General features: G+C 49.6%; 3 protein-coding genes across 5 annotated transcripts in view; 1 reads left to right on the plus strand and 2 right to left on the minus strand.

Moving 5' to 3' along the window:
* Positions 1–20: 20 nt before the first annotated feature.
* Nsun5 (NOP2/Sun RNA methyltransferase 5) lies at positions 21–7,319 on the minus strand. 3 transcript variants are annotated; one of them, XM_051161282.1, is made up of 10 exons: positions 7,206–7,319; positions 6,963–7,085; positions 5,166–5,340; positions 4,974–5,082; positions 2,605–2,743; positions 2,406–2,521; positions 1,577–1,755; positions 1,209–1,419; positions 995–1,130; positions 21–880 (listed from the first exon to the last, which is right to left on the minus strand). In XM_051161282.1, exons 1-10 carry the CDS (start codon positions 7,296–7,298, stop codon positions 650–652), a joined length of 1,512 nt encoding a protein of 503 aa, XP_051017239.1. In that variant the 5' UTR covers positions 7,299–7,319; the 3' UTR covers positions 21–649. The 3 variants fall into 3 exon arrangements, 2 of the variants coding, with proteins under 2 accessions (XP_051017239.1, XP_051017238.1); XM_051161281.1 differs by having other exon boundaries at positions 26–880; positions 987–1,130; XR_007832348.1 differs by having other exon boundaries at positions 848–880; positions 987–1,077; positions 7,206–7,311.
* Positions 7,320–9,526: 2,207 nt separating this feature from the next.
* Positions 9,527–21,016, minus strand: Trim50 (tripartite motif containing 50). The gene is made up of 6 exons (XM_051161315.1): positions 20,610–21,016; positions 17,994–18,089; positions 11,986–12,216; positions 11,876–11,895; positions 10,563–10,687; positions 9,527–10,147 (listed from the first exon to the last, which is right to left on the minus strand). The coding sequence occupies exons 1-6, from the start codon at positions 21,006–21,008 to the stop codon at positions 9,567–9,569; spliced, it is 1,452 nt and encodes a 483-aa protein (XP_051017272.1). The 5' UTR covers positions 21,009–21,016; the 3' UTR covers positions 9,527–9,566.
* Positions 21,017–24,356: 3,340 nt separating this feature from the next.
* The window catches only part of Fkbp6 (FKBP prolyl isomerase family member 6 (inactive)), a 71,687-nt gene continuing 69,695 nt past the window's right edge, over positions 24,357–26,348 (plus strand). Inside the window, exons 1-3 of the mRNA XM_051161288.1 lie at positions 24,357–24,488; positions 24,690–24,807; positions 26,237–26,326. Of these exons, the coding sequence (XP_051017245.1) occupies positions 24,432–24,488; positions 24,690–24,807; positions 26,237–26,326 (265 nt within the window). The 5' untranslated portion in view covers positions 24,357–24,431. The remainder of the gene's footprint in view (positions 24,489–24,689; positions 24,808–26,236; positions 26,327–26,348) is intronic.

Here is a 26,348-nt window from a genome sequence, read left to right on the forward strand (position 1 = left end):
TGTATTTAAGCTAAATTGCCTTTTAAATTCCTTCAAGCTTGGTTCACTGAGGTGGTTAAGTATAAATGCTACCGAATAGTAAGAATTAGCTGTATAGTTATGCCTGTGTGAAGGAGGGGCTCATGGCCGTCCCCAGCGGCTCTCCTGAGGCAGCGGAGCTCCTTCTAGACATGTCGTATAAGTGTAATTCTTATTTTATAAACAATGTGATGTAGCTGTAACTGGTCTCCTTCCCTTTGTGACTGGGGTTGAATGTTTTGTGGCAGGGTTAGGCTGGGCTGTGTGGAGCTGGGGAAGAGCTGGACCTCAAGTCCCAAATGCCTGTGAGGATGGGGATAGGTAGGGGACTGCATACGAAGCCTCTACCTGTGCCTCAGGTAAGGAAGGGGCCTCCCTGCATTTCAGTCTGGGCTAATTACCTCAGCTCCACAGCAGGCCTGTATCCAGGGCCCCTGTAGAGGTGTCCTGGCATAGTCTCGTGTGTGAGCACATTTGTCTGTGCTCACGCTGGACAGGGACAGGGAGGCTGGGGCTTCCCACCACAGACTGAGTTCCTGTGAGTAGCTGAGATTTTTAGTATGAATGTGAGATTGTTCTTGCTTATGTCATTAAAAATAAAACTGTGATCTGTCAGATCCGAGTCTGCCTTTTATTTGTGAAGCAAAGAACTCTTGGCTGTAGGGCTGTGCCCACTGACATCATCTCCCCTTCCCAGATGAGTGGGAACCACGGTGAGGGTGGCTTTGTTGGCTGTAGGGCCCACAGTGCCTGCTATCTGTTTGGCTGCACGCTGGCACCAGCTGCTGCTTTGCGTCTTCTCTTTCTCTCTGGGGCTTGGCTGAGAGGTTCTGGAGCCACTGCTTTGGCCTGCGGGGCTGGGCTGGGAGAAGAGGCCAGAGGTGGGTCAGCACGATGTACCTACATGGGAGTTCTAGGCCAACCAGGGTTACACAAACTCCGCCTCAAATAGCAAGAACTCCACTCACCTTGGCACCGCCTCTGCCCGTTCAAACACAGCAATGAAGAAGCCACCAGTGAGTGTGGTCTCAGGGGAAGCCCGGAGGCAGTGTTCAGACCCTGGAAAGGAAGGCAGACCTTGGTGCGGCCAGGTGGGGAGGACAGGAGCCAATCTGTGAAGAAGGAGAGGACTCAGACCCTGGTGAGAAGCAGCCTGTGACCCACCGCTCAGGTCCTGGGGACGCCATTACCTGAAGGCCCCCGCGTTCTGCCGCAGAGCCTCTTGGACCACGTCTTCATTCTCTTCTTGGCAAAGGGAACACGTGGAGTAGACTAGGCGTTGCAGAGAGGGGAAGGTGAGTGCGTGGCACAGAGCCCGCCGCTGGAACCCTGCCAAGGCCTGCAAGCGCTCCTTGCTAGGTGTGCCTCCCGCCTGCTCCTCCAGCTGCCGGCTCAGCATGCCTATGGAGAAGGAGCTGCGGTTAGGAAGCCAGATCCCCATTTTATACATGAGAGCATTAGCCTGTGGTCACAAGTCGTAAGTACTATCAAGACTAACTGGTAGCCTTCAGTATCCATCCAAGTTGCTGTGACCATAGTCACCCTGTCCCCATCTCACCAGAGCCACTACAGGAAGGATCCAGCAAGATGTACTGGACCTGGCTGTACCGCTGGTCGGAGGGAGAAACTGTCAGGAAGTCCTGCTCCGCTAACTCGCAGCAAGAGACCCCAGCCCGAGCCAGCAATGTAGCCATGGCCGCCAGCCTCTTAGCATCCTGGTCGAAAGCAAAGATCTTCCTAGGGAAGAGCAGAGACAGAATGAACTGAAAACTTTACAATTAAGACTTCAATGTGTCTGAGCACCGCATGAGTGTTGGTGCCTGTGGGGTCAGAAGAGGGTGTTGGAGCCCAGGGAGCTGGAATTACAGATGCCGTGAGCCACCAGATACAGGTGCTGAGAACTGAATTGAGGTCCTCGGGAAGAGCAGCAAGTGCTCACTGAGCCATTTTACCAGCCCTGTAACTGAAAATTGATGGAGCACGGAGGCCCACAGATAGCATCCAACTGTACAGTGAGCTAAGTCAGGACACAGGTCTGGGGGTGAGGCTTAAATGAGTCCCCAGTGAGAGGCCAGGGGGGCACGGCTCAGTGTTTAGTGCTCACCTAGCATGCATAAGGCTTTGGGGGTTTGGTCCTCAGTATACTATCACCCAAAACCAAAAAGCTAGGACTCGGCTTATTTACAAGGTCTACAGGGGTCCCTGCCACAGACGAGCAACCTGGGAAGAACCCCAGGGGCTGAGGGGTTTATTTACTCTCACACCAATACCCTGGCTTGGGGCTAAGCTATGAGTGGCTCAGGGCTTTCGTCTGTATCATTCGATGACACGACCTTACAGTTCGACCTCACCCCTCCCTCGGCCTCAGAGCTGCCACCAGCACTCACCCCTGGTTCTTCAGAAGGGCGGCAATGTAACTGGTCTTGTTGCCAGGGGCAGCACAGGCGTCAATGACATGGGAGCCTGGTGGGGGAGCCAGCAGCATGGCTGGGAGACAGCTGGCCTAGCAGGGGGCAGGCAGCTGGGTGAGCACAGAGCCCTGCAGCCCCCTCCCCACATCCTTCCGCCCCCACCCGTCCTCTCCACCTTGTCCTGCAGGATGAGATGGCCAGTGCGGTAGAGCGGATGCTCGTGCAGATCTGTCTGCGCAGGGAACACAAGCAGCTCAGGCAGCAAGGGATCCAAAAGAAAATGTTGTCCCTTGAGAGTCCGCAAGTCCTCCAGGCTGGCAGGAACAACCACTGGTTAGGTTTTGTTCTTAGCCTTTGTTTTTATTTGAGGCATTTAGGTGTTTTGTCTGTGTGTCAGTGTGCATGCAGTGGAGCTGTGAAGGCCAAAAGAGGGCATCGGATTCCCTCCGACCGGAGTCAGACAGTTGTGATCACCATGTGGGTGCTAGGAATCAGGCTCAGGTTCTCTAGAAAAGCAGTCCATGCCCTTAACCACTGAGCCATCATCTCACCTGTTTTTCAACTTTAAAAAAAAGTCTTGAGCCAGGCGTGCTGGCGCATGCCTTTAACCCCAGCACTTGGGAGCAGAGCCAGGTGGATCTCCATGAGTTCGAGGCCAACCTGGACTACAGAGTGAGTTCTAGGACAGCTAGAGCCATTACACAGAGAAACCCTGTCTCAACAAAACAAAACAAGGAAAGAAAAAGAAAATAAAAAGATGTCTTATTTTTAATTTATGTTTATTTAAATATGTGCATGTGAGAATAGATACCCTGAGAGACATCAGAGCTCCCTGGGGCTGGAGTTACAAGCCACCCAACATGGGTGCGAGGAGTTGAACTCGGGTCCTCTGCAAGAGCAATGTACATCTTTAACTGCTGAGCCAGCTCTTTAGCTCGAGGCTTAGTTTTATTGAGACAGGATGTGGAACTCAATCCTGTCTCAGCCTCCCTGGTGCTGGAATGACAGATGTTTATCCTCATGCCCTGCCTGCCACTCTGGGGGTGGGGGCTGCAAGGATCAGCGAGGTGGAGCGAGAACCCACTCCTGCAAGTGTGCTCTCTGACCACAGGCATGTGGTGTGTGCACGCCCCCACACATCACATGCAACAGTGATAATTAAACGCATTAAAATGGGGTGGATACACTGATTGTATAAATGTTAATGATGAGAACAGCACTTCACATAGACATGTAACATGAAGTGACAGAGGTAGATTTAGGGCCATTTCAAAAGTAGTTGAAAACTTTGTGCTAATCCAAAGCCAAAACCCAACTTTTTGTGAAACTCAAGTCAACAAATCAAACACCAATTTTCTATTTTATTATTATTTTTTAGACAGGGTTTCTCTGTGTATCCCTGGCCGTCCTGGACTTTGTAGACCAGGCTGGCCTTGAACTCACAGAGAGCTGCCTGCCTCTGTCTCTCAAGTGCTAGGATTAAAGGCCTGTTCTACTACCACCTGGCTAAATACCAGTTTTAAAAGACCAGACATTCTAATAAAATATAATCTAAGGGCAGGCTTAATTTGATACTTCCATGCTAAGGAATGGCAGTATGACAGTAGTAATATTAAAGTCTTTGTTTTCCATACTTAGACCATCATGTTTCTTTTTTTCCCAAGACAAGGTTACTCTGTGTAGCCTTGGTTGTCCTAGACTCACTCTGTAGACCAGGCTGGCCTCGAACTCACAGTGATCTGCCTGCCTCTGCCTCCCGAGTGCTGGGATTAAAGGTGTACGCCACCACGCCCAGCGAGTTTCTAAAAGAGCAGAAACTGTATGTGCAGTAAAACACAACTGTCCCACCAGGTGGTGGCGGCACTCGGGATCCCTGTGAGTTTTAGGCAGCATGGTCTACAGAGTGAGTTCCTGAAGATCCGTCTGCCGCTGCCTCTCAAGTGCAGGGTCTAACAGCGTGCACGCGCCACCAATGCCTGGCCTATGGGGTCTTGGCTTGGAGCTGAAGAGGCTGCCACCGGAAAGGTGGGAGACAGCAGCTGGCCTAGGGAACAAACGGAGGGGCCACCAAGACACAGACTAAGAACTGTAGGAATTACCAGGGTTTATGGTCAAAAACAGGTCTCACAAGATGAGGGGAAAAAAACTGCTGGAGGGGCAGGAGACATGGCCCAGCAGTTAAGAATACACACTGCTCTCAACAAGAACCCAAGTTCTGTTCCTAGTACCATGTCCAGCAGCTCACCTGCCTGTAACTCCAGCTCCAAGAGGGTCCGATGCCCTCTTCAGGCACATGTGCACACCCACACATAGGCATGTGTACTTACACATAATTTAAAATAAAAATAACATCTTTAAAAAGAAGAAAACGTTAGAAAAGTAAGAAAACCATCTAGAGAATGCAGTCACTACCCCTCCATACACACACTCCACCCCCGGCCCCCCCACCCCCTCCCAGGTCTCTCTCCTCTGGAATTCCTACTCCTCTAACCATCTGGACAGAGAGGAAAACAAAAGCACCCAAGCAGGATGCTCAGCTCTCACCTGGAAGCCCGACCCTGGTAGGAGAAACCTTGTCTCTTGAAATAGTCAATTGCATCCTCAGGGCAGGTCTTGAGTGTGTTCACACGCACGAACCGAGGCACCTGGCAGGCTGGAAGCCACAGCAGTGAGTAGGTAGGAAGGCAAGCCCCTCCCTCCCGAGGGCCATCACCCTCCCCTCAGCCACCAGTTCACCTTGGCCAGGCCTGGCTTTCTCTTCCAACAGGTCCTCGTTTCTGCTCACACCCCGATGAACCTTGAGCCGGGCCAACTCAGCCTTGAGCCTCGCCTGGTGCCGGCCCAGCAGAGCCTTCCATCGGCCTCCGCCCCCTCGGAAACCCTTCCCCAGCAACAATTCATACACTAGGACCTGGACAGAGGAGAACAAACACACACGGTAACAACACCATAAAACCCTCCAGCGGGAGGACTGAGAACCTGCCCACATGGTCATATCAAGGGGATTTTCTTTTTTTTTTTTTTTTTTTTTTGGTTTTTCGAGACAGGGTTTCTTTGTGTAGCCTTGGCCATCCTGGACTCACTTTGTAGACCAGGCTGGCCTCGAACTCACAGCGATCCGCCTGCTTCTGCCTCCCGAGTGCTGGGATTAAAGGCATGCGCCACCACGCCCGGCTCAAGGGGATTTTCTTATTCAGATCACACAAGAAATTAATGGGCCATTGTGAGGGCAAATGCCTATAACCCCAGCAAACGTCAGATGCATAAGCCAGAAGACTATAAGCCAGCCTGGTGATAGTAGCATGAGCCTTTAACGCCAGCACTTTGGAGGCAGAGGCAGGCGGATCTCTAAGTTCAAGGCCAGCCTGAGTGAGTTCCAGGACAGCCTGGAATACACAGAGAAGCTCTGTCTGATGGAGGGGGAGGGGAGGAGGAGGGGAAGGAGAGAGGCAGGAGGGGGAGGAGGAAGCTACAAGCTGAAGATCAACCTTAATTATCAATTTAAGACCCCCCCCCCCCCCTGAGGGGGCTGGAGAGATGGCTCAGATGTTAAGAGCACTGGCTGCTCTTCCAAAGGTCCTGAGTTCAATTCCCAGCAACCACATGGTGGCTCACAACCATCTATAATGAGATCTGGTGCCCTCTTCTGGCCTGTAGGTATACATGCAGGTGGAATACTCTACATAATAAATAAATCTTAAAAGAGGCAGGTGGATTGCTGTGAGTTCGAGGCCAGCCTGGTCTACAAAGCGGGTCCAGGACAGCCAAGGCTACACAGAGAAACCCTGTCTCGAACCCCCCACCCCAAAAGAAAAGAAAAAGAAAACAAAAGACCTTCCTGAGCAACTTAGGAGGACCCTGTCACAAAAATCTTAACAAAGGCCGGGCAGCAGAACCCACCTAGTTCCAAGTGAAGGGCCGAGGGCGTGGCTCAAAGACGTCTGTCTAGCATCTACTAGCGAACAGAGAACAGACTGAGAGCAAGGCTCAAAAGTAGGGTAGAAAATTTGCCTAGTATCCACCAGAGAAGGAACAGGGGTGGCCGCTTGGCAGTAAGCACCAGCCAAGATTCCCCCAATGAAGAGCTTAGGGTGTGGCTCAGAGGTAGAGCATCTGGTTAGAAACCCCCCTCCCCCATGAGGGCCTGGATAGAACACCTGTCTAGATTCTTCCAAGGAGGGGATGGGGGTGTGGCTCAAGAGATAGAACTCTTCCGTGGCGTCTTGGAGACCCTGGGTTCAATCTCCAGCATTACAAAAAGACAGACAGGCAGAGGGCACCAGATCCTGTATTGAGACTCCGTACTTTGTACCTCTAACCCCAGGGACCGCCTGTTCTGCAGAGCTCTGGACCCCAACCTTCCTCGCCCCATCACCCTTTCCGGTAGCCTCGGCCACTGCTGGTTTGCGCCTCGGTCCTATTTAACTCTTGACGTAACGCTCCAAGTGAAGTCACATCTGTCCCAATTCAATTCGGATCCCAGAAGGAGGTGCAAGAGCTAAGCTCGGGTGACAGCCTCCGGCCGCCACTCACCTTAGCCAGGTGCGGCCGCAGCTTCTTCTCTGCACGAAGGAGCCCGGCGCTGGCGATCACGGAGTCCAGCACCGCCGAGTAGCGTTGCGTCTCGCACACCAGAGCGTACAACTGCTTCACGTTCTGCGTGGCAGAGGGGACACGCGCTGCACCCAACACGGGCCTCGCCGCCCACCCCCGCCCGGCCGGGCCCCTCTCCTCAGCTTCCCTCCCTCCCTCCCTCCCTGCACGCGGCCCCACTACCTGGAAGCTGCTGGAATACACCAGTCCCTTGAGGGAGCCCTGGCGGTTCTCCACGCCAGCCAGCACGGCAGCAGCTGCCGCGTACAGCCCCATGCTCTCGTATCCGCAAACCTTTACGACACTATCGTAAAGCACCCCGTCGCAATGCTCGGCCTAGCTTTGCGGCAGCTTCAACATTATCTGCAGCGAGATTACCGGATACAAAAGGCTCTCGTGTTCGTTAGGCTCCGAAGAAAGTAGCTGCTTTCCTTCCTCAGCGTCTAAAAATTAATTCTAAACCGGGCGCGGTGGCGCACGCCTGTAACCCCAGCACTTTGGGGACGCAGAGGCAGGCGGATCTTTGTGAGTTCGAGGCCAGCTTGGTCTACATAGTGCATTCCACGACAGCCAGGCTACACAGGTAAACCCAGTCTTGAAAAACCAAAATGAATATTCTAAATAAGTAAATAGATAAATATAAATAAAATCTAAAGCCGGCGTGGTGACTCACGCCTTAAATCCTGGCGCTGGAGACAGAGGCAGAGGGATCTCTGTGAGTTCGAGGCCAGCTAGGTCTATATAGTTCCACGACAGCCAGCTACGTAGTGAGACCCTGTATCTAAAGACCGAAAAAGAAGAAAAGTCATTATATCGTATTTTTATAATTCCATGTAGTTAACGTTGTAGTTTTTTGTTTTTGTGGGATTTTTTTTGTGTTTTGTTTTTTGTTTGTTTGTTTTTGTTTTTTCAAGTCAGGGTTTCTCTGTGTAGCCTTGGCTGTCCTGGACTCCCATTGTAGACTAGCCTGGTCTTGAACTCACAGTGATCTGTTTGCCACTGCCTCCTGAGTGCTGGGATTAAAGGTATGCGCCACCATGCCCAGCTTATTTTGTAGTTTTTAAAGACTGTGAATTCTGTTTTTAAAGACTCTGGAACTAGGGGCTAGAGAGATGGCTCAGGCACTTAAGGGCACTGTCTGCTCTTCCTGAGGCCCTGAGTTCAATTCCCAGTAACCACATGGTGGCTCACAACCATCTATAATGTAATCTGAAGCCCTCTTCTGACCTGCAGGTGTACATGCAGGCAAAGCATTGTATACATAATAACAAATAACTTTAAAAAAAAAAGACTCTAGAACTCATATTGTACCTGAGACTCTCCTGGCAGCCCTGACTTAGCCCCCGCCCTCAACACTGATGGGATGGAAGGCTTAGAGATAAAGCACCCGCCTAGAAGCCTCCACTGAGACATTGGGAGTGTTGCCCAGTGGCAAAGCACTTGCCTAGGATCCCCCATGTGAGGGGCTAAGAGTGTGGTTCATGGTAGAGTGCTTGCCTAGGTTCCCCAGTGAGGGATTGGGGTGTGGCTCAGAGGTAGAAAACCCTCCTTAATTCCACTAATGTGGGATTGGAGTTGTTGAGCACCCACCAAGTAAATGTGTGGCTCTGGGATTCTCTCCTCAGCAATGCAAAAAAAAAAAAAAAAAAAAAGACCAGACTGTTAGAAAGTATGTGTGTAATAAGGAAGAGATTACCACTAGGAGTAGAACACTTGCCTAGCATATGCAAATCCCTGGGATCAATACTCAATATTGATGATGATGGTGGTGATGGAGGTGGTGAATACTCAACATTGTTGTTGATTAGGAGGAAAAGGAGGGTTTGTGATGGAACTGAGTCAATCGAGGGCTTGCCTAGCAGTCCCCCCACAGCATAAACCAGGCAGGATGGCACACACTCCTGGATCCCCAGCACGCAACAGGTGGAGGCAGGAGGATCAAGAAGGAGTTCCGAGGTAATCTTTGGCTAGCCAGTTCAGGCGCGCCTGCGCTATGTGAGACTCTGTATCTAAAAAAAAAAAAAAAATAGCAGTAGTTGGAGCTAAGAGTGGTGGTTCAGCCATTAAGAGCACATACTGTTCTCAGGCAGCTCAAAACCCAGCTCCAAGGGAGCCCATAGCTTCTTCTGACCTCTATGGACACAGCACCCCTAAACATACACCTAACTGGAAATAAGATATTGAAAATAGTAGTAGTAATAATTAGTGAGGAAAATGTCAAATTTACTGGTTTTAATCGATGTTGTAAAGTCCGGGTTATAAAGATGAAGTGTATGTGGAAACGTTTCTGCCCTTTGTTGGAAGAGTTGGGAGGCACAGGGCTGCCCCGTAGGGTGAGTGGATACAGGGCCTGGTGAGGTGAAAGGTAGATGAGTACCCCTAGGTGGTGGGGAAGGGGCTATATCCCCTGCTACAGATGTGTCAGGGTCACGCAGGTATGCAGAACCTTCTCAAGCAGTCCAAAAGTTTGAGACCCGGCAGAACCCCTCAAAAAATCCCCGTGTCAAGCAGGGTGGACCAATGGGCAGACAGCACCAGGACAGCCTATAGCTGGGCAGGTGTGAGGTGGCCGGGTGCACTGGGCGGGGGCAGTACCATGGGCAGTGAGTTGCTGCCCCTCTCATGCCAACATGTGTCCAGGATCGGGTACAGCTTGCCCTGGAAGTCAGCCTGGAAGGTGTAGAGGGTCCGCAGATCATCAGGGCGGTCGGCATCAAAGAAAGTGAGCTCCCCCTGCTCATAGTGCAAGTAGACGCCGATGCGGTGGGGGTGGCCAGCCACGGGCAGCGGCAGCCGTGGGCAGCCAAAAGCCTCATACACCCGGCCCTCTTTCAGGCCAATCAGCCACACACCATGTTCCGGGGACTTGCTCAGCTTGCCCTTGCGGCTGGCTGTGCCCTTGATGACCCCCAAGCGCCAGTCGCTCTTGCTACCCACCACCACCTCCCAGTAGTGGCGACCCCAGGAGAAGCCCTTGCTAGCCAGGACGCAGGTGCTGTAGTCAAAGCGCTCGGGCTGGCTGGCTCGTCTCTCGGCAAGGAGGCCACAGTGCACCACGGTGTTCCCCTTAGAAAGCTCCAGGAGAGGGTGGGCAGTAGCAGGGTCCAGCTTGAGAGATTCCGGAGCTGGAAGAGAAAGAGGCCTGTGGTCGGGTCACAGAGAAGATGCAGACCCTGCCTGGGAGGTGATGGCAAGCCCTGAGTCCTCAAGTAGGTGAACTGTGCTGACTCTAGGTCCCCGGGACCTGGAAGAGGCAGGCAGAGGGCTGTGTGGATGGAAGGGTGGATAGATGAAAGGATGGATGGGTATGTGGATGAGATGGGCGAGTGAGTGTGTGGGTGGGATGATGCCTGAAGCGCATCGGATGTGGCCACGTGCAGGAGTTGTGCTAAGGGACAGGTGTGGACTTCTCTGCGAGTATATGTGTCTATGCAAGCACTCCCACACCCTCCTCACCACCCTGCGCAAGCTCCCTTTAAGTTCTCTGTACACTTCTTGGTGCCGTTGATGAACTGGGAGGCTAACAATCTGAAGCCTCACCTGGCAGAACTTTCCGGAAGAGTCTCTTCCACACAGTTAGTTTGATGTCGGCCTGGTGGAGACCTGGCTTGAAGGAGATCGGGCTGAACACGCCTTCCAAAGGTCGAGCCTGCTGGACCTCTGCCCTGTGAGTGTGAGTTCCGGTGGTTGGGGAGCTTGGTAGCAAGGCTGCCTCCCGCTCTCCCTCCCATGTGGGAAACCACAGAAGCTAATTCACCACTCGGGCCACGCAGCCACGAGACCACAATTCCCTGTCTTCATATCTCCAGCCTGGAGAACGTACTTGATTCCTAGAATTGGGATTGTGGGGCACTGAGGGGTGCCCGTGCAAAGCGCAGGGGCGAATGTGACTGTTGACATGGGTGTGGCCCAGATCAAGGCCCTCAATGCTTCAGACCCATGGAATGGCAAAGCCTTCCCCTTGTCCCAGTACAAATGGTGACAATGTGTAAAAGTCTGAGTGTTTACAAAAGGCTGACTCCACACACCACACACATAAAGACAACTAGGAGCAGCTGGAGAGGTGGCTCAGTGGTTAAGAGCACCAGCTGCACTTCCAGAAGACCCAGGTTCCATACCCAGCAGCCACATGGCAGTGCACAACTGTCTATAACTCCAGTTCGTGGGAGTCCAATGCTCTCTTCTGGCCTCTGTGGGCACCTTCACACAGACACACGAGCAGGCAAAACACCCGCATGCATAAAGTGAGAATTTAAAAAGAAAAAAAAAACAAGGAGCTGCACACCAACAGGAAACTGTTGAGTTTCCCTATGCTAACATGGACTCCACTCCCCTCCCCACAACAAGGTATGAAGAACACACTTCAAGGCCCCTCATTCTGGTTTTCCCTGCCTGGTCCATCTCCCCACCCCCTTTCTCACACATAACAGTTGACATCACAGCAACACTGAACTTGATCACATCCTACGGTCTGCAATACCACCTCACTCCCATTTTTCGAGATGGCTCTCGCCCTGCCTACCTGCACACTGCAGCCTCCTCAGCCATCACATCTATACACCTCTGCCAGTCCCTGGCCATCACCTCCTCAACAGTGTTTTCATAGCTTGAGGCAATATCTGTTGCCATAGCTACAACAGGTATGGGACCAGTTTTCCCTCTACACCAGTAGTCTGTGAGAACCGAGATGGCAGGTTCTTGACTCCTATTATTTTTTTTTGTGCTCAGTGACAGACACACGTGGCAAGCAGCAGTTAGACCATGTGGAGGAGCCATGGGGATGAGGTGTCTGTGCCAGAAGCCCCTGCACACTGGCTGACCTCCCTCCCAGCAGCTTCAGCTGAGGTTATTACCTGGAGGCCATGGAGTAGAACTTCTGGAAGAAAGAGAGGGGCAGGGTGATTACTACAGTGTCAAAAGTGCATTGTTGAGAGAGCTGGGCACTGCGCTCTTGTCCACTCACCCGGATGAACTCATGGTGACTCTCGTTGCCGGACTGCTCCAGCACCCCCTCAGCCTGGGTCAGTCGCTCCTGAGTGCCCTGAGCCTGCTCCAGCTGCATGTCCAGGGAGGCCACCAGGCCACGAGTGTGAGCCTCCACGCCTTCCAGGCAGCGGGCTTTCTCTTCATCCACCAGGTGGTGCAACTCCTGGAACTCTCTGCGGATCACCCAGCTGAAGACGTCTGACTCATTCTAAGACAGGAGGGCCAGTGTCAGTGCAGGCACTGCCGAACTACTGGGCCTGTCTCTCTGGCCCAGCCTGAACAGGGCCTCATCCTAGATGCCAAGTGGGCTGATGATAGTGGTGAGTTTACTTTGTGACTGGGGGCCCTAGAAATGACCTGCTCCTCTTTCTTTTCTTTCTTTCTTTCTTTCTTTTTTTTTTTTTTTTTTTTTTTTTTTTTTTTTTTTTTTGTTGTTGTTGTTGTTGTTGTATTGGAGATTGAACCTAGGCAAGTCCTTTAGCCTATTCCTGACTCTGACCCTAATCCTAGCCCTGTAACCCTAAAATAGCCAGTGTGCAGCTATGGTTGGCAATTCAGCTGAGTCACTGTGATTTTGTTTGGCTTTCTTTCTTTCTCTTTTTTTTTTTTTTTTTTTTAAGATTTATTTATTGCATATGAGTGCTTTATATGCAGAAGAGAGGATCAGATCACATTATAGATGTGGTTGCTGGGAATTGAACTCAGGACCTCTGGAAGAGCAGGTGGTGCTCTTAACCACTGAGCCATCTCCAGCCCCTTCTTTCTTTTTCTTTTTCTTTTCTTTCTTTCTTTCTTTTTTTTTTTTTTTTTGAGTCATGTCTTTTTTTTGGGTCATGGTTTACCTTGGCTGAGTTATATTTGGCTAGGTACTTTTATTTATACAGTGTTCTGCGTGCATGTGAGCCAGCAGGCCAGAAGAGGGCACCAGATCTCATTATAGATGGTTGTGAGCCACCATGTAGTTGCTGGGAATTGAACTCAGGACCTTTGGAAGAACTGTGTTCTTAACCTCTGAGCCATTTCTCCAGACCTGTTTGGCTAGTATTTATTTATTTGTTTGCTTTTGTTTATTTATTTTTTCTGATATATATTTGGCGTGTGTGTGTGTGTGTGTGTGTGTGTGTGTGTGTGTGTTTATATATTTGGTTTTTCTGAAACAGAGTTTCCCTATGTAGTCCTGGCTGTCCTGGAACTCACTTTGTAGACCAGTCTGGCCTTGAACTCCCCCTGCCTCTGCCTCCCAAGTGCAGGCATTAAAGGCGTGCACTACCACCACCTGTCTAAGTGCTTTCTTTTATAAAAGTTGCCTTGGTCATGAAGTCTCTTCACAGCAATAGAACAGTGACAAGATAAGATCATATAAATTAAAACTGTTACATTAGGCCGCATGCATTTTTAGTCCCTAGTGTGACTGAAATGCAGAAGACAAAATGTGTACATAATTAAAACATCCTTACAGCATTGTTTGCTTGGTCATCGTCTGGTTCCACAAAATGACCCAGGAAGTCCCTATCGTTTGGGGGAAATAAACTGCGCCTTGGGACATGGCAACTTCTGTTCTAGCCTGCAGCCTTACCCAAATGGAGAAACATCCTCACTTGGGAGTTGATCTTTCTAGACTCTACTGTTCCCAGAATTCAAGAACTGAGACTGCCAGTCATTTGTCTCCGTGCTTTCAGAATAAGCAGTTAATATAGTTACCCGCAAAAGTCAGGGGTGACTAACAAAGGGGCAGACAGAGTGAAAACGGATGACAAGGCTTTAACCTGCTGTGGCTACCTTACAAACTCAAAGCCAGGCATAGTGGCACCTGCCTTTAGTCCTAGCACTCTGGAGACAGAGGCAGGAGAATCTCTGTGAGTTTGAGGCCAGCCTGGTCTACAGACCAGACTTCCAGGACAGCCAGGGCTACACAGAGAAACCCTGTCTTGAAAACAACAAGGTGGGCTGGAGAGGTGGCTCGCCACTGGCTGGAGCTAGGTGTTATGGCGCACACCTTTAATCCCAGCACTCAGGAGGCAGAAGCACGCAGATCGCTGTGAGTTCAAGGCCAGCCTGGTCTACAAAGTGAGTCCAGGGCAGCTAAGGCTACACAGAGAAACCCTGTCTCAAAAACCAAAACAAAACAAAGACCACTGGCTGTTCTTCCAGAGGACCCAGGTTCATATTCACAGCACCCACATATTTCTAGCTCACAATTGTCTATAATTCCAGTTCCAGGGGATCTGACACCCTCACACATACACACATACAGGCAAAACACCAATGAACATAAAATAAAAATAAATAAATTTTAAAAATCTACTAAAACAAGAAAACAACAAAGATAATAAAATAAAGTAACTCAAAAGGTGATCACTTTTTTAAAAATTAGTTTCTAAATGCATGTTATAATAAGAAAAATTAAAAGAAAAAATTCAGACAAGATTGTCACATAACCTCAGCTGTCCTGTAATTTACTATGTAGACCAGGATAATCTCAAACTCACAGAGATCCTCCTGCCTCTGCCTCACAAGTGCTGGGACTAAAGACATGTGCCACCATGCATGGCTAGGTGTGATTTTAAAAAATTATCTCCAGGGCTGTTTTGTTTGCATTTATAGCTATTACATATTTAAGACATAATATATGTGTTCTCTGCATTTAAGCAACAGTTTCCTATGTTTTCACTGAAATATAAAGTTGTTTTATTAGCAGAAATAGTATGGGCTTAGAAAAATGTGCTGCACTTGGGAGGCAGAGGCAGGTGGATCGCTGTGTGCGAGTCCAGGACAGCAAAGGCTACACAGAGAAACCCTGTCTCAAAAAAAAAAAAAAGAAAAGAAAAGAAAAATATGCTCAGAGAAAAAAGGTTTGCTCTGTTAGCAAGATCATTGTTCATGTCTTCCACTGAGCTCATCTGGCTTCTCGTTAGGAAGCTGAGTCCCAACAGAATTAAGGTTTATGTGGAAATTTGTCTCTGTCAAACTTTGTCTACGTGTTATCAACAGTTAAGTTTGAAAGCACAGTTCGTTCTTAAATACTGGTGTAAGTGACCTTTGGAACAGTCAATAACCATACTTGGAGGCCAATGACAGAAAGGGCGTAGCGGCTAAAATGGCAGCCCTAAGACAGAGGCCAGTCCTTCCTGGACACAGCAAGATGCCTCTCAAAGGGTCTCACAGCTCTGGCGAGTCACCCAGGCTCAGCCCTTGAGCAGAGAGAGTTGTGGAGACCCAGGGTTTGCACTCTCAGGCATGCACACTCTGAAAATAAAGGTACCATGGAGAAAAATGTTCCCAACACTTCTCGGGGAGGCCACCTGGTCAGCAAGACCCTGATACGTTCCTCAGTATGATTGGCAGAGGACAGATTAAAGAACCCAAGGGCTCCTCCCCAGACCCTAAAAGTCATCTTCAGTTGACCTTGAGCATAAAAATAAAGTTGGTAGACATTTAGTCGCACATAGTTGTTTGGAGTTTTTGTTTTGTTTGGCTTTTTGAGACATGGTTTCTCTGTGTAGCCATGGCTGTCCTGGAACTCAAGCTGTAGACCAGGTTAGCCTCAAACTTACAGAAATCTACCTGCCTCTGCCTCCCCAGTGCTGAGATTAAAGGTCTGCACCACCACCACATTGCCACAAATATGATTTTAAACACTCAGTTTTTTAAAAAAAATATAACTGAAGAGTAAAGTGATTTGTAATAGTACAAAGGATTAAGGGCTTGTAACAGGCACGGTGGCACATGTTTTTAGTCCCAACAGTCAGGAGGCAGGCAGATCCCTACGAGTTCCAGACCAGCCCGGAACTGTCTAGTCAGGGCTACATAATAAGACCCTGTGTCAAAAATAAAACGATTGACAAAAAACTTTAAGAAAGAAAAGAAAAAGAACTAGATTCAACTGTAGAATGGGATGGTCAGGCACTGCGTGTTTCCCTGCCAGTCCTTAAGTGTGGGCTACGAGCCTGACAGGTAGGACAATGACAGCCACCCGGCTATAATTAGGTCAAAGGACCCTCAAGCTCTTCCTGGCGTAAAACAAAAACCCCTAAAAACATCAGCTGGGCAGGGGTGGCACACACTTTTAATCCCAGCACTCAAAGAGGCAGAGGCAGGAGGATTTTGATGAGTTTGAGGCCAGCCTGGTCTACAAAGTGAGTCCAGGACAACCAGAGCTACACAGAGAAACCCTGTCTCAGGAAAAAAAATCTCCATCTTCTTTTTCCTTAGACTCAGGAGAGTTGAGTGAGAGCATACAAAATGTTGCTGTCCCTGCCGGGTGTGGTGGCGCACGCCTTTAATCCCAGCACTCGGGAGGCAGAGGCAGGCGGCTCTCTGTGAGTTCGAGGCCAGCCTGGTATACAAAAGTGAGTCCAGGACAACCAAGGCTACACAGAGAAACCCTGTCTTGAAAAAAAAAATGTTGTCCCTTCTCTGCCACTCCTACGCTGACAGCTCTGTGCCCAGACTTTTGTTCCCCACTAACTCATGATAGCTGCCAAGGACACACAGACACAGGTGGCACCAGGGTACAGAGGAGAGCTGGGCTCAGGCTTTGAGACTGTATCTCTGGGACTCCCTCCTCCCTTATCACAGCCCCAAAGGAACACAGAACAAAAGCCAACTTGGCAGAGTTCTGAGAACTGGGTTCAGTTCCCTTATATGGAGTGGGACTTTCCCCCAGCCAGCAGGGTATTCTTTGAATTTGGCTTTGTTTGGAAGGCACCCTCTTCTGTGAAGAGCAAATTAGAAAAGGGCTTGCTGGGGGTGTGGTTCAGTGCTAGAGCCCTGTGCTCCTAACAATGCTACTGGGCTCCAGGTTGATTTGCAGCACAGCAATAATAAACTGATACTTTTCCCCCCTGCATCTTTGATTAGGTTTTTTTTTTCTTCTAAAATAGTTATTTTTATTTTTTTATTTTTATTTATTATTATTATTATTATTATTTTTTTTTTTTTTTTTGTTTTTCGAGACAGGGTCTCTCTGTGTACCCTTGGCCATCCTGGACTCACTTTGTAGACCAGGCTGGCCTCGAACTCACAGCGATCCGCCTGCCTCTGCCTCCCGAGTGCTGGAATTAAAGGTGTGTGGCACCACGCCCGGCCTTAAATAGTTATTTTTAAAAAAGATTTATTTATTTTATGTATATGAGTGCTCTATCTGGATGTACACCTGCATGTTAGAAGAGAGCATCAGATCACATTATAGATGGTTGTGAGCCACCATGTGGGTGCTGGGAACTGAACTCAGGACTCTGTAGAAGAGCAGGTGGTGCTCTTAACCACTGAACCATCTCTCCTGCCCTAAAATAAGAATTTTTTAAAAGGCTAGAAAATGTGGGTTAGGGACATAGCTTAGCAGTATTACAATTGTCTAGAACCTTCAGTAAGGGGCTGGGAACATGACTCAGTGATAGAGTACCTGCCTAGAATCCCCCAGTGAGGGGCTGGCGGTGTGGCTCAGTGGTAGAGCAGCTGCCTAGAATCCCCCAGAGAGGAACTGGGGGTGTGGCTCAGTGCTAGAGCCCTTACCTAGAATCCCCCAGTGAGGAACTGGGGGTGTGGCTCTGTGGTAGAGCCCCTGCCTAGAATCCCCCAGTGAAGAGGACATGGCTCAGTGGCAGAGCACTTGCTTACAATCCCCAAATGAGGAGTTAGAGGAGTTATTTAGTAATAGAGCTCTTACCTAGACTCTCCTAGGGATGTGGCTCAGCAGTAGAGCCCCCACCTAGAAGGCATGAAGCACTGCAGTCCATCCCCAGCACTGCATAACCCAGGCAGGGTGGGACACACCTATAATCTCTGTACCCAGGAAGAGGAGGTAGAGGGAGGAGAAGTTCTAGGTAACTCTCAGCTACATCGAGAGTTCAAGATCAGCACGGGCTACACAAAAGCCTGTCAGTAAGAGGGAATGGGGGCTGGGGTGGAGAGGGGAAGGGAACCTGAGTTCTGTAGGAATGGGATGGATGGATCTAGGGTCCCAGGCAGAGGGAAAGGACTCACAATAATTCGGGTCCTGTTGTTCACCAGTTTGCCAATGTGCTCCTCCACTTTCCTCTGTTCCTCCTTCAGCTCAGATATGCGGCCTGCAAGCTCTTCCTGGGGGTGACATGCCATGGTCCTGTGAGCAGCTGGACAATTGCTCTTTCCAGTCCTCGTGCAGTGCGGACCATTTCCCTTCTTGGACTCTCCCAGTGGCCATGATAGCAGAGGGAGATTAGGAACCAGAGCTCCCTAGATAGCTCCACACACAGGTTAAAAGTATTAAGGAAGATGGGTGTCGTGGTACATACCTGTCATCCCAGCACGCAGGAGGCTGAGGCGGGAGTTCAAGGCCAGCCTGTATCACATGTGATCAGAGTGTATCAGGGAGGGAAAGAGAAATGAAAGGAGAAAGGAGGGAAGGGGAGGGGAGGAGGAGAGGTGAGAGAGGAGGAAGGAGAGGGGAAGAAAGGGGAAGGAATGGGACGGAAAAGGAGAGGGGAGGCAGAGAGGAGGAAAGGAAAGGAGGGGAGAGCAAAGGAGACAAAGATAAAAAGCAAGGGGATGCAGAAGTGGCTCAGGGTTTGATTCCCAGCACCCACGGGGCATCTCACAATCATCTCTAATGCAGACCCAGGGGCTCTGACAGCCCTTTCTGACCTCCTTGGGGACCAGGGATGCATGTGATACCCTCATACAAAACAGTCACGCACATAAAATAATAAAACAAATCTAAAGAAAGTATTCTAGAAAAGAGAGGAGCAAGTGAGCCCAGTCTACAGGGTGACTGATGCCATGTTCTTGCCCTAGGCACGCAGGCTAGGACATCTCCAGCAGTCTCAGGAGGGAACACCCACGGTCACTTCCTAACACAGAGAAAGCTGAGACCATGCCAGTGAACTGGGCCACAGGGGGAGGAAGCCATGCATCCAAGCCCCACGCTTACATCCCAGCTCTCAGGAGACTGAGACAGGAAGATAGAAAGTTCCAGGCCAGAAGGGTAATGTATTGAGTGCATCTTCTAGGCCTGGTGAGATGTTTGCCTACTGCTGTAGTAGGCACAAGCACAGTGCCTGCACATATTAGATACCTAGTGTGTACATGTGGGTGAAAGGACTGCCTAGCCCTGGTGTTATACTCCAGGTCGAATAACAAATAAATGCATCAAAAAGAACAATAAAACTAATCTCTTTCAGCCCCACTTGAAAACTACTATGTTTTATTTTCTCTTTCTTTCTAGTGCTGGGATACAACCCAGGGCTTTGCACATACTAGGCAAGTGCTCTACCACTGAGCCATATCTCCAGCCTTATACACATGACTCTCAGCCTTATAAGACATTTGAAAAATATTTAAATAATGTTGATCTGTTGACCTGAGATACTAGTTAATGGGCTGAGGATTTCACAAATTTAACATACATATATATTTTAACATTTACCACTTGCCAGCTATAGCTGTAAACCAGTGGTTCTCAACCTTCCTTCTACTGCGACGCTTTAATACAGTTCCTTATGTTTTGGTGACCCCCTAACCATAAAACTATTTCATTGCTACTTGATAAGTGTCCTTTCGCTACTGTTATGAATCATAATGTAAATAGTGATATGCAGGGTATTTGATATCTGATTGCTGTGGAAGAGTTGTTTGGCCCCTCAAGGGTCGCGACCCACAGGTTGAGAACCACCGCTGTAGATGCTGAATTATAGCAGGGGAATAAAAGGCCCTGCCCTCATGCCTGTGAACAGACAGGCTTAGGAGTTCTCAAGACCTCAGGCCACCGAGATGATAGCTCAGCAGGTAAAGCCTCATGGCCTGAGTTTGATGCTGGGACTTACATGGTGGGAGAAGAGAACTAAGTCCTTGAAGCTGTTCTCCATGTGTGTGTCCACACATAAGTGAGTAAAAAAGAAAATGAGAAAAAAAAAAAAAAAGAAAGAAAAAGAAAAAGAAAAAAAAAATCAATGGTGGGGCATGCCTGTAATCTCAGCACTGTGAAGAATGAGACAAGAAGATTTAGAGTTCAAGGTCAGTCTGGGCTGTATAGTGAGTTCAAGGCCAGCCGGAGCTACCGTAGTAAAACATTGGCCCAAATAAACCACTTCCAAAAACCACACCCCTGAAACTAAAGGGAACCTAGCGATGGAAGGCTCTTAGCAGCAGAATGCTGCGTAAGCTATAAACTAAGCCTTCGATTTGGTCCCTAGCATAGCAAGGAAAACAAAATAAAACAGAGCGGAGATGCAAGGAAAAAGGAAGAGGAAGGTCTGGCAAGGGCCTCTCCATCCCCGCAGCTGCGATCTCCAACACCTGGTGTATAAGCAACTGCCCAAACCAACGTATGGGACCCACGTGGAAGAAGAGAACTGACTTCCACAAATTGTCCTCTGACTTCCACATGCTTGCCGTGGTACACACGTGCACACAGTTATCAGCCAATAAGCAAACAAATAAATGCTAAAAGCCCATGAATGAATTCATGCTTGTGTATGCGAGGCATACACTACCAAGACAGAGTTGGAAGGAAAACGGAGCCCTGGCGCAGTAGGCTTCTTCCACAGAGTGGGGGCGCTAGAGAACCCAGGAGCGCGTCCCTTGCTCCGCTCCTCCCGCTACTTGGGCGCCCGCCCCTCGCACCTTCACGCGGCTGTAGACAGTGGAGACTGGTGTGACCCGGTGGTGTTGGTGGGAGCCCAGCAGGCCACAGAGACCACAAATGAACTCCTGATCTTTCTCGCAGAAGAGGCTGAGAGGGTTTCGGTGGTGCACGCACACGGTGGGCTCTGTGTCCCCCGGGAGCCTCAGAGCATCGATCACCCGGGCCAGGGAGACATTAGGCGGGGAGCTGCTGCAGTCTACTGACTGACGACACACGGGACAGCGCAGCACGGAGTCCAGGTGTTGGGACAAGGAGTCCAGGCAGTCCTTGCAGTAAGAGTGGCCACACTGTAGCATCAGAGGTTCCTTGAAGACCTCCAGGCAAATGGGACACTGCAGCTGGTCCTGTAGCTCCCGCACAGTCACCCGCCAAGCCATGCTCACAGCTCAGCTGCAACACAAGCAGCAGTCATTGCTCTGTCCTGCCACTCCCTCCCTCTGTTGTATTTGTTCCCAGCCCAAGGGCTGTTGGAAGCTTAGAGAGAAAAGGATGCCAGCCTTGGATTCTGATCTCAACCTACTATGACTCTGAGCCTCAGTTTCCCCATCTGGAAACAAAAGAAGGACTTAAATGGAAAACCAGTGGCCGCTATGGGTCTGGATATACCGCTCAACTGGGAGTTTAACTTAGAGGTTTTTCTAGAATACATGCGGTCCTTGGGTTCAATCTCTAGCACCATAAATGCCACATGGAGATAAGACCTTGCACGCACGCATGCACACAGCATTAGGGATTGAACCACCACCACCAGGGCCCTGCACATGTTAGGCAAACACTACTAATGAGGTAAAGTCTCAACCTTCTTTTTACCTTTTTGTAAAGCACCCCCCCCCCCCTTACTGTTTATTTTGAGACAGTCTCCTTACATTGTCCTAGAGTTGCGATTCTCACCTTGTGGGTCGTAACTCCTTTGGGGGTGGAATAACCCCTTCACAGGGGTCGGCCTAAGATCACAGTATTTTTTTGTTTTTGTTTTGTTTTTTTAAGACAGGGTTTCACTGTGTAGCCTTGGCTATCCTGGACTCACTTTGTAGACCAGGCTGATCTCGAACTCACAGCAATCCTCCTGCCTCTGCCAAGATCACAGATGCTTACATTACAATTCATAACAGTAGTGAAAACACAGTTCTAAAGTAGCATGAAAATACTTTTATGCCTGGGGTCACCACAACACGAGGAGCTGCATTAAAGGGTCACAGCGTTAGGAAGGCTGAGGACCACTGTTCTAGAGCGTCCAGGGCTCGGGCTCCAGCCGCGGATCCTACTTCAAGGAGGAGTCTCTCTTGAGATCCAGAAATCTGTAATATACACCTTCCACCCCGGGGGAAAATTTTTTGTTTGTTTGTTTTCAAGACAGGGTTTCCCTGGGTAGCCCTGGCTGTCCTGGGACTTGCTCTGGTAGACCAGGCTGGCCTTGAACTCACAGAGACCCTCCTGCCTCTGCCTCCCAAGTTCCAGGATTAAAGGCGTGTGCCACCACTGCCTGGCAACCCAGGCAATCTTTTTTTTTTTTTTTTTTTTCCCACCCAGGCAATCTTAAAGCAAAGTCATCACTTTTTTTTTCTTTCTTTCTTTTGAGACAGGGCTCATGTAAAACATATGTAGCACAGATGAACCTGAGCTCCTGATCCTACCTCACCCTGAGATTATAGTACTGAAATGCTGGGATTACAGCTATGCCCCACTATACACAGTTTATATGGTGCTAGGTATAGATCCCCGGGGGCCTCCGGCATGTTTGACAAGTCAGGACCTATACACTAACTACATCCCCAACACCCAGAGCCAAGTTGCTTGTCTTGGAGCAACACTGTTTGTTCCCAGAGAGTCTGAGATGGGAGTCTTGGGTGCTCATCTCCCACCTGCTCCCCTATGGAACCAGAAACAACATCTCCTGAGCAAGGTGGCAACATGCCCACCCCTAATATTGTATTACCTGGTCTCCTGTGGTCCACGAGGCCTCCCACTAGGGCCTCAAACCAGCAGCTCTGTCCAGTCACTCAAGCTTTTTCTTCCTCCCAGAGTGGGACAGCTGACACCCAGACCTGGGACACTCAAAGGGACCCGGACTCCACTGCCTGGTGTCTACCCCTGCTCCCCTCCCTTCCCCTCCCCTCGTCTCCCCTCCCTTCCCCTCCCCTCCTCTCCCCTTTACCAGCAACACCTGCGTCTCCAAGGTCATCCAGAATCAGGTGGAAAGTGGGTCACGTACCACGAGACTCAGGCGGCAGCCTCTGCTGGGTCCCTTATGATAACCTAGAGAGATTGTGGCCTGGCCCAGGATGGGGGAGGGTTGAGAAAAACACCCCCTCCATACTCAACAACTCCAAACAAGAGCAGGTATATGCTATGATAAACAGCTTTCTGAATATCCCCAGTGCAATATTTTAAAGGTACTTTTTTTTATTTAGTTTTTTTTCCCTCTAGTTCTGTAAGTTTGAGTGCTTATTTTGATTTTTGTTTTGTTTTGTTTTCATTTGAGGTATAACAGGAACAGATCTTAAGCACACAGTGCAATGTGTATCTTGTGCACACTCGCTTTCAAGGTCAAGTTGTAAACTGGACAGGGTGGTGAATACCTGTAATTCCAGAATTTGGGAAACGCTGACAGGAGTTCAAATTCACGCTCAACTACACAACAGGTTCAAGGCCACCCTGGGCCTCTTGAGACTATCTCAAAAGCAAGACGAAACAAAAGATCTAGTTGTTGAGAATTTTCAGTGCCAATCCCTTGCCACTTGCCAGTCCAGGTTCCCCATCAAGACGGTCACTGTCCTGGCTTGTATCCTCCTAGGAGCTGTCTTTGTTTGTTTGGTGAAACTTTTATTGTGTGTGCTTGCAGGCACAGGCCACTCCATGCATGGGGAGCTCAGAGGATAACTTGCAATAATCAGTTCCAGTCCTGCTTGTCAGGGTTGGTGCCAAGCACCTTATCGACTTGGCCTCTTATCTGGCTTTGTTTGTTCCTTGCCTTTTTGAGAGGTAGAATCAGGCTCTGTTTTAAAATTAAAAAAAAAAAAAAAAAATCACTTACTTTTATTTTATGTGCTTTGGTGTTTTGCCTGCATGTATGTCTGTGTGAGGGTGTCAGATCTTGGTGTTATAGACAGTTGTGAGCTGTCATGTGCGTGCTGAGAATCGAACCTGGGTCCTTTGGAAGAGCAGTCAGTGCTTTTCAGCGCTGAACCGCTGAGCCATCTCTCCAGCCCCCTAGAACCAGGCTCTTGAGCATGCTACAAAAGTCCCTGTATTACATCCCGGTTAATGGTATTAAATTATGAATTTAGGAAATCTTGGTGTCAGCAGCGGTGGCACACACATATTGATTTCCAGCACTTGGGAGGGAGATGGATCTCTGTGAGTTCGAGGCAAGCCTGGTCTACAAGCAAGTTCCAGGACAGCCAGGGGGTATCTATGAGAGAATAAAAGGGGCGGGGGCGGGGGGAGGAAGGAGGAGATAAGAAAGAGAAGGAGAAACAGGAAGCGGAGGAGGAGGAGCTATTGAACATGTAACTATTCAACGCTGAGGTTAAAAAGAATGTCAAACAGCAATATAGAGACCGAATGAAAGGTTCATGGCCTAGCTGTTGTGCGCCATAAATGCTTTCTTTGCCTAAAGCCCTCCCGGGACCCCATCATGCTTTGCGCCCGCCGTCACGTGCGTGGCTCGTGCTGGGAGACGCCTCCGCGCATGCTCGCTGCTTCAACCGCGCGCGCATTTCTCGTGCCCAGCACGCGCCTGCGCCTGACTTCCGGGCGTAGTTTCCGGTGAGGCGTTTGGCAGACGGTTGAGCGGCAAGATGAGCGTCTTCTCGCGCCTCAGGAACGGAATCCCGCCGTCGCGAGACGAATGCCAGGTATGGAGCGGGGGTCGGGGAGCCTGGTAGCACGAGCTGGGGGAGCAGCCGGAGCGCGGCTATGGGTGGTAGCACCCGAGGCCCGGGAGCCCTGGATGGGGACGACGTCCTGGGCCAGGTGAGGGCGGGAACATGGCGCCGGCCTGAGGAGACAGCCAAGTGGGTCCCACCTCTGAGGCCTTGTGGCTTTCTCTCTACCAGTCTCCCTACGAGCGACTAAGTCAACGGATGTTGGACATTTCTGGGGACCGAGGTGTGCTGAAGGATATCATCCGAGAGGGTGCTGGCGATCCCGTGACACCTGACGCTTCCGTGCTGGGTATGGAGTTAGGATGCTCACAACGTCCTTGGAAAACTATGGTTTAAGTTTTATATTTTTTGATAACGGGAGTCTCGTGCAACCCAGACTGGCCTCTTTTATTTTTTATTTTTATTTTTTTTTATTTATTTATTTTTCGAGACAGGGTTTCTCTTATAGTCCTGGCTGTCCTGGACTCACTTTGTAGACCAGGCTGGTCTCGAACTCAAAGAGATCCACCTGCCTCTGCCTCCCGAGTGCTGGGATCACAGGTGTGGGCCACCACGCCTGGCCCAGACTGGCCTCTTAACTGTCCATGCAGCTGAGGATGACCTTGAACTCCTGCTACACCTGTCTCCATCTTTTCAAGTGCTGGGGTTATGGGTGGGCACCACTACATTTTATGTGGTGCTGGGGTCAGAGTCCAGGGCATGTGTATCAACCCACCTGGTTGGTCCAGGGTGTTCTTTGTTTCAAGAGCTGGGAATCAAACTTGGAACCTAAGTGTCTTCAGTTAGGTGATTGCATATTTACAAAATATGTCGTGGGGTGGGGTGGTGATTGGTTTGGTTGGTTTTGGGTTTTGGTTGGTTGGTTTTTTGTTGTTGTTGTTGTTGGGTTTTGTCTTGTTTTGAGGCAAAGTTTCCCTGTGTAGCTATGGTGGTCCTGGAATTTACTCTGTGTACCAGACTGGTCTTGAATTTACAGAGAACCGCGTGCTTCTGCCTCTGGATTAAAGTGTTGGTGTTAAAGTTGTTCACAACCAAGCCCAGCTCTTTTTTGTTTGTTTTGTTTTGTTTTTGAAGACAGGGTTTCTCTGTTATCTTAACCGTCCTGGACTCACTTTGTAGACCAGGCTGGCCTCAAACTCACAGCTCTCTGTCGGCCTCTGCCTCCCAAGTGCTGGGATTAAAGGCGTGCGCCACCAGGCCTGGCCCATTTTTTGTTTGAAAAGATAGGGTTTCCCTGTATCCCAGGCCAGCCTCAAACTGCCATTCTTCCTGTCTCAGCTTCTGCAGAGCTGGAGTGACAGACAGCTGCCACCTTGCCTGCCTTGGGCTTTTAAGAAGTAAAGCCGCCTGGGCATGATGGCACACACTTTTAATCTCAGCACTTAGGAGGCAGAGGCAGGCAGATCTCTGAGTTCAAGGCCAACCTGGTCTACAAAGTGAGTCCAGGACAGGCAAGGCTACACAGAGAAACCCTGTATTGAAAAAACAAACAATCTAAAGAAGTAAAGCAGGCTCCTTATCTTACTTTTCCCTTATGCCACTGAGAACAGTGAGTTAAGGCTCATCAGGAGAATTCTTGAAGCTCAGAGATGAAAGTCAGATACTCAGGACACCACAAAAAGCTAATTGCAGTGTTTCCCTGTGTTGTTGATGTGATGGCTCTGGAGGGTCCTTGGAATATTTTCCTCATATTCATGCTCTTTTCCCTTCTGCCCTAGTAAAATATTCTGGATACCTGGAGCACATGGACAAGCCTTTTGATTCTAATTGCTTTAGGAAAACTCCTCGACTGATGAAACTTGGAGAAGGTAAAGTCATCAGGGGTCATCT

This window comes from Acomys russatus, chromosome 19 (assembly GCF_903995435.1).
Source record: "Acomys russatus chromosome 19, mAcoRus1.1, whole genome shotgun sequence".
Taxonomy (NCBI): domain Eukaryota; kingdom Metazoa; phylum Chordata; class Mammalia; order Rodentia; family Muridae; genus Acomys; species Acomys russatus.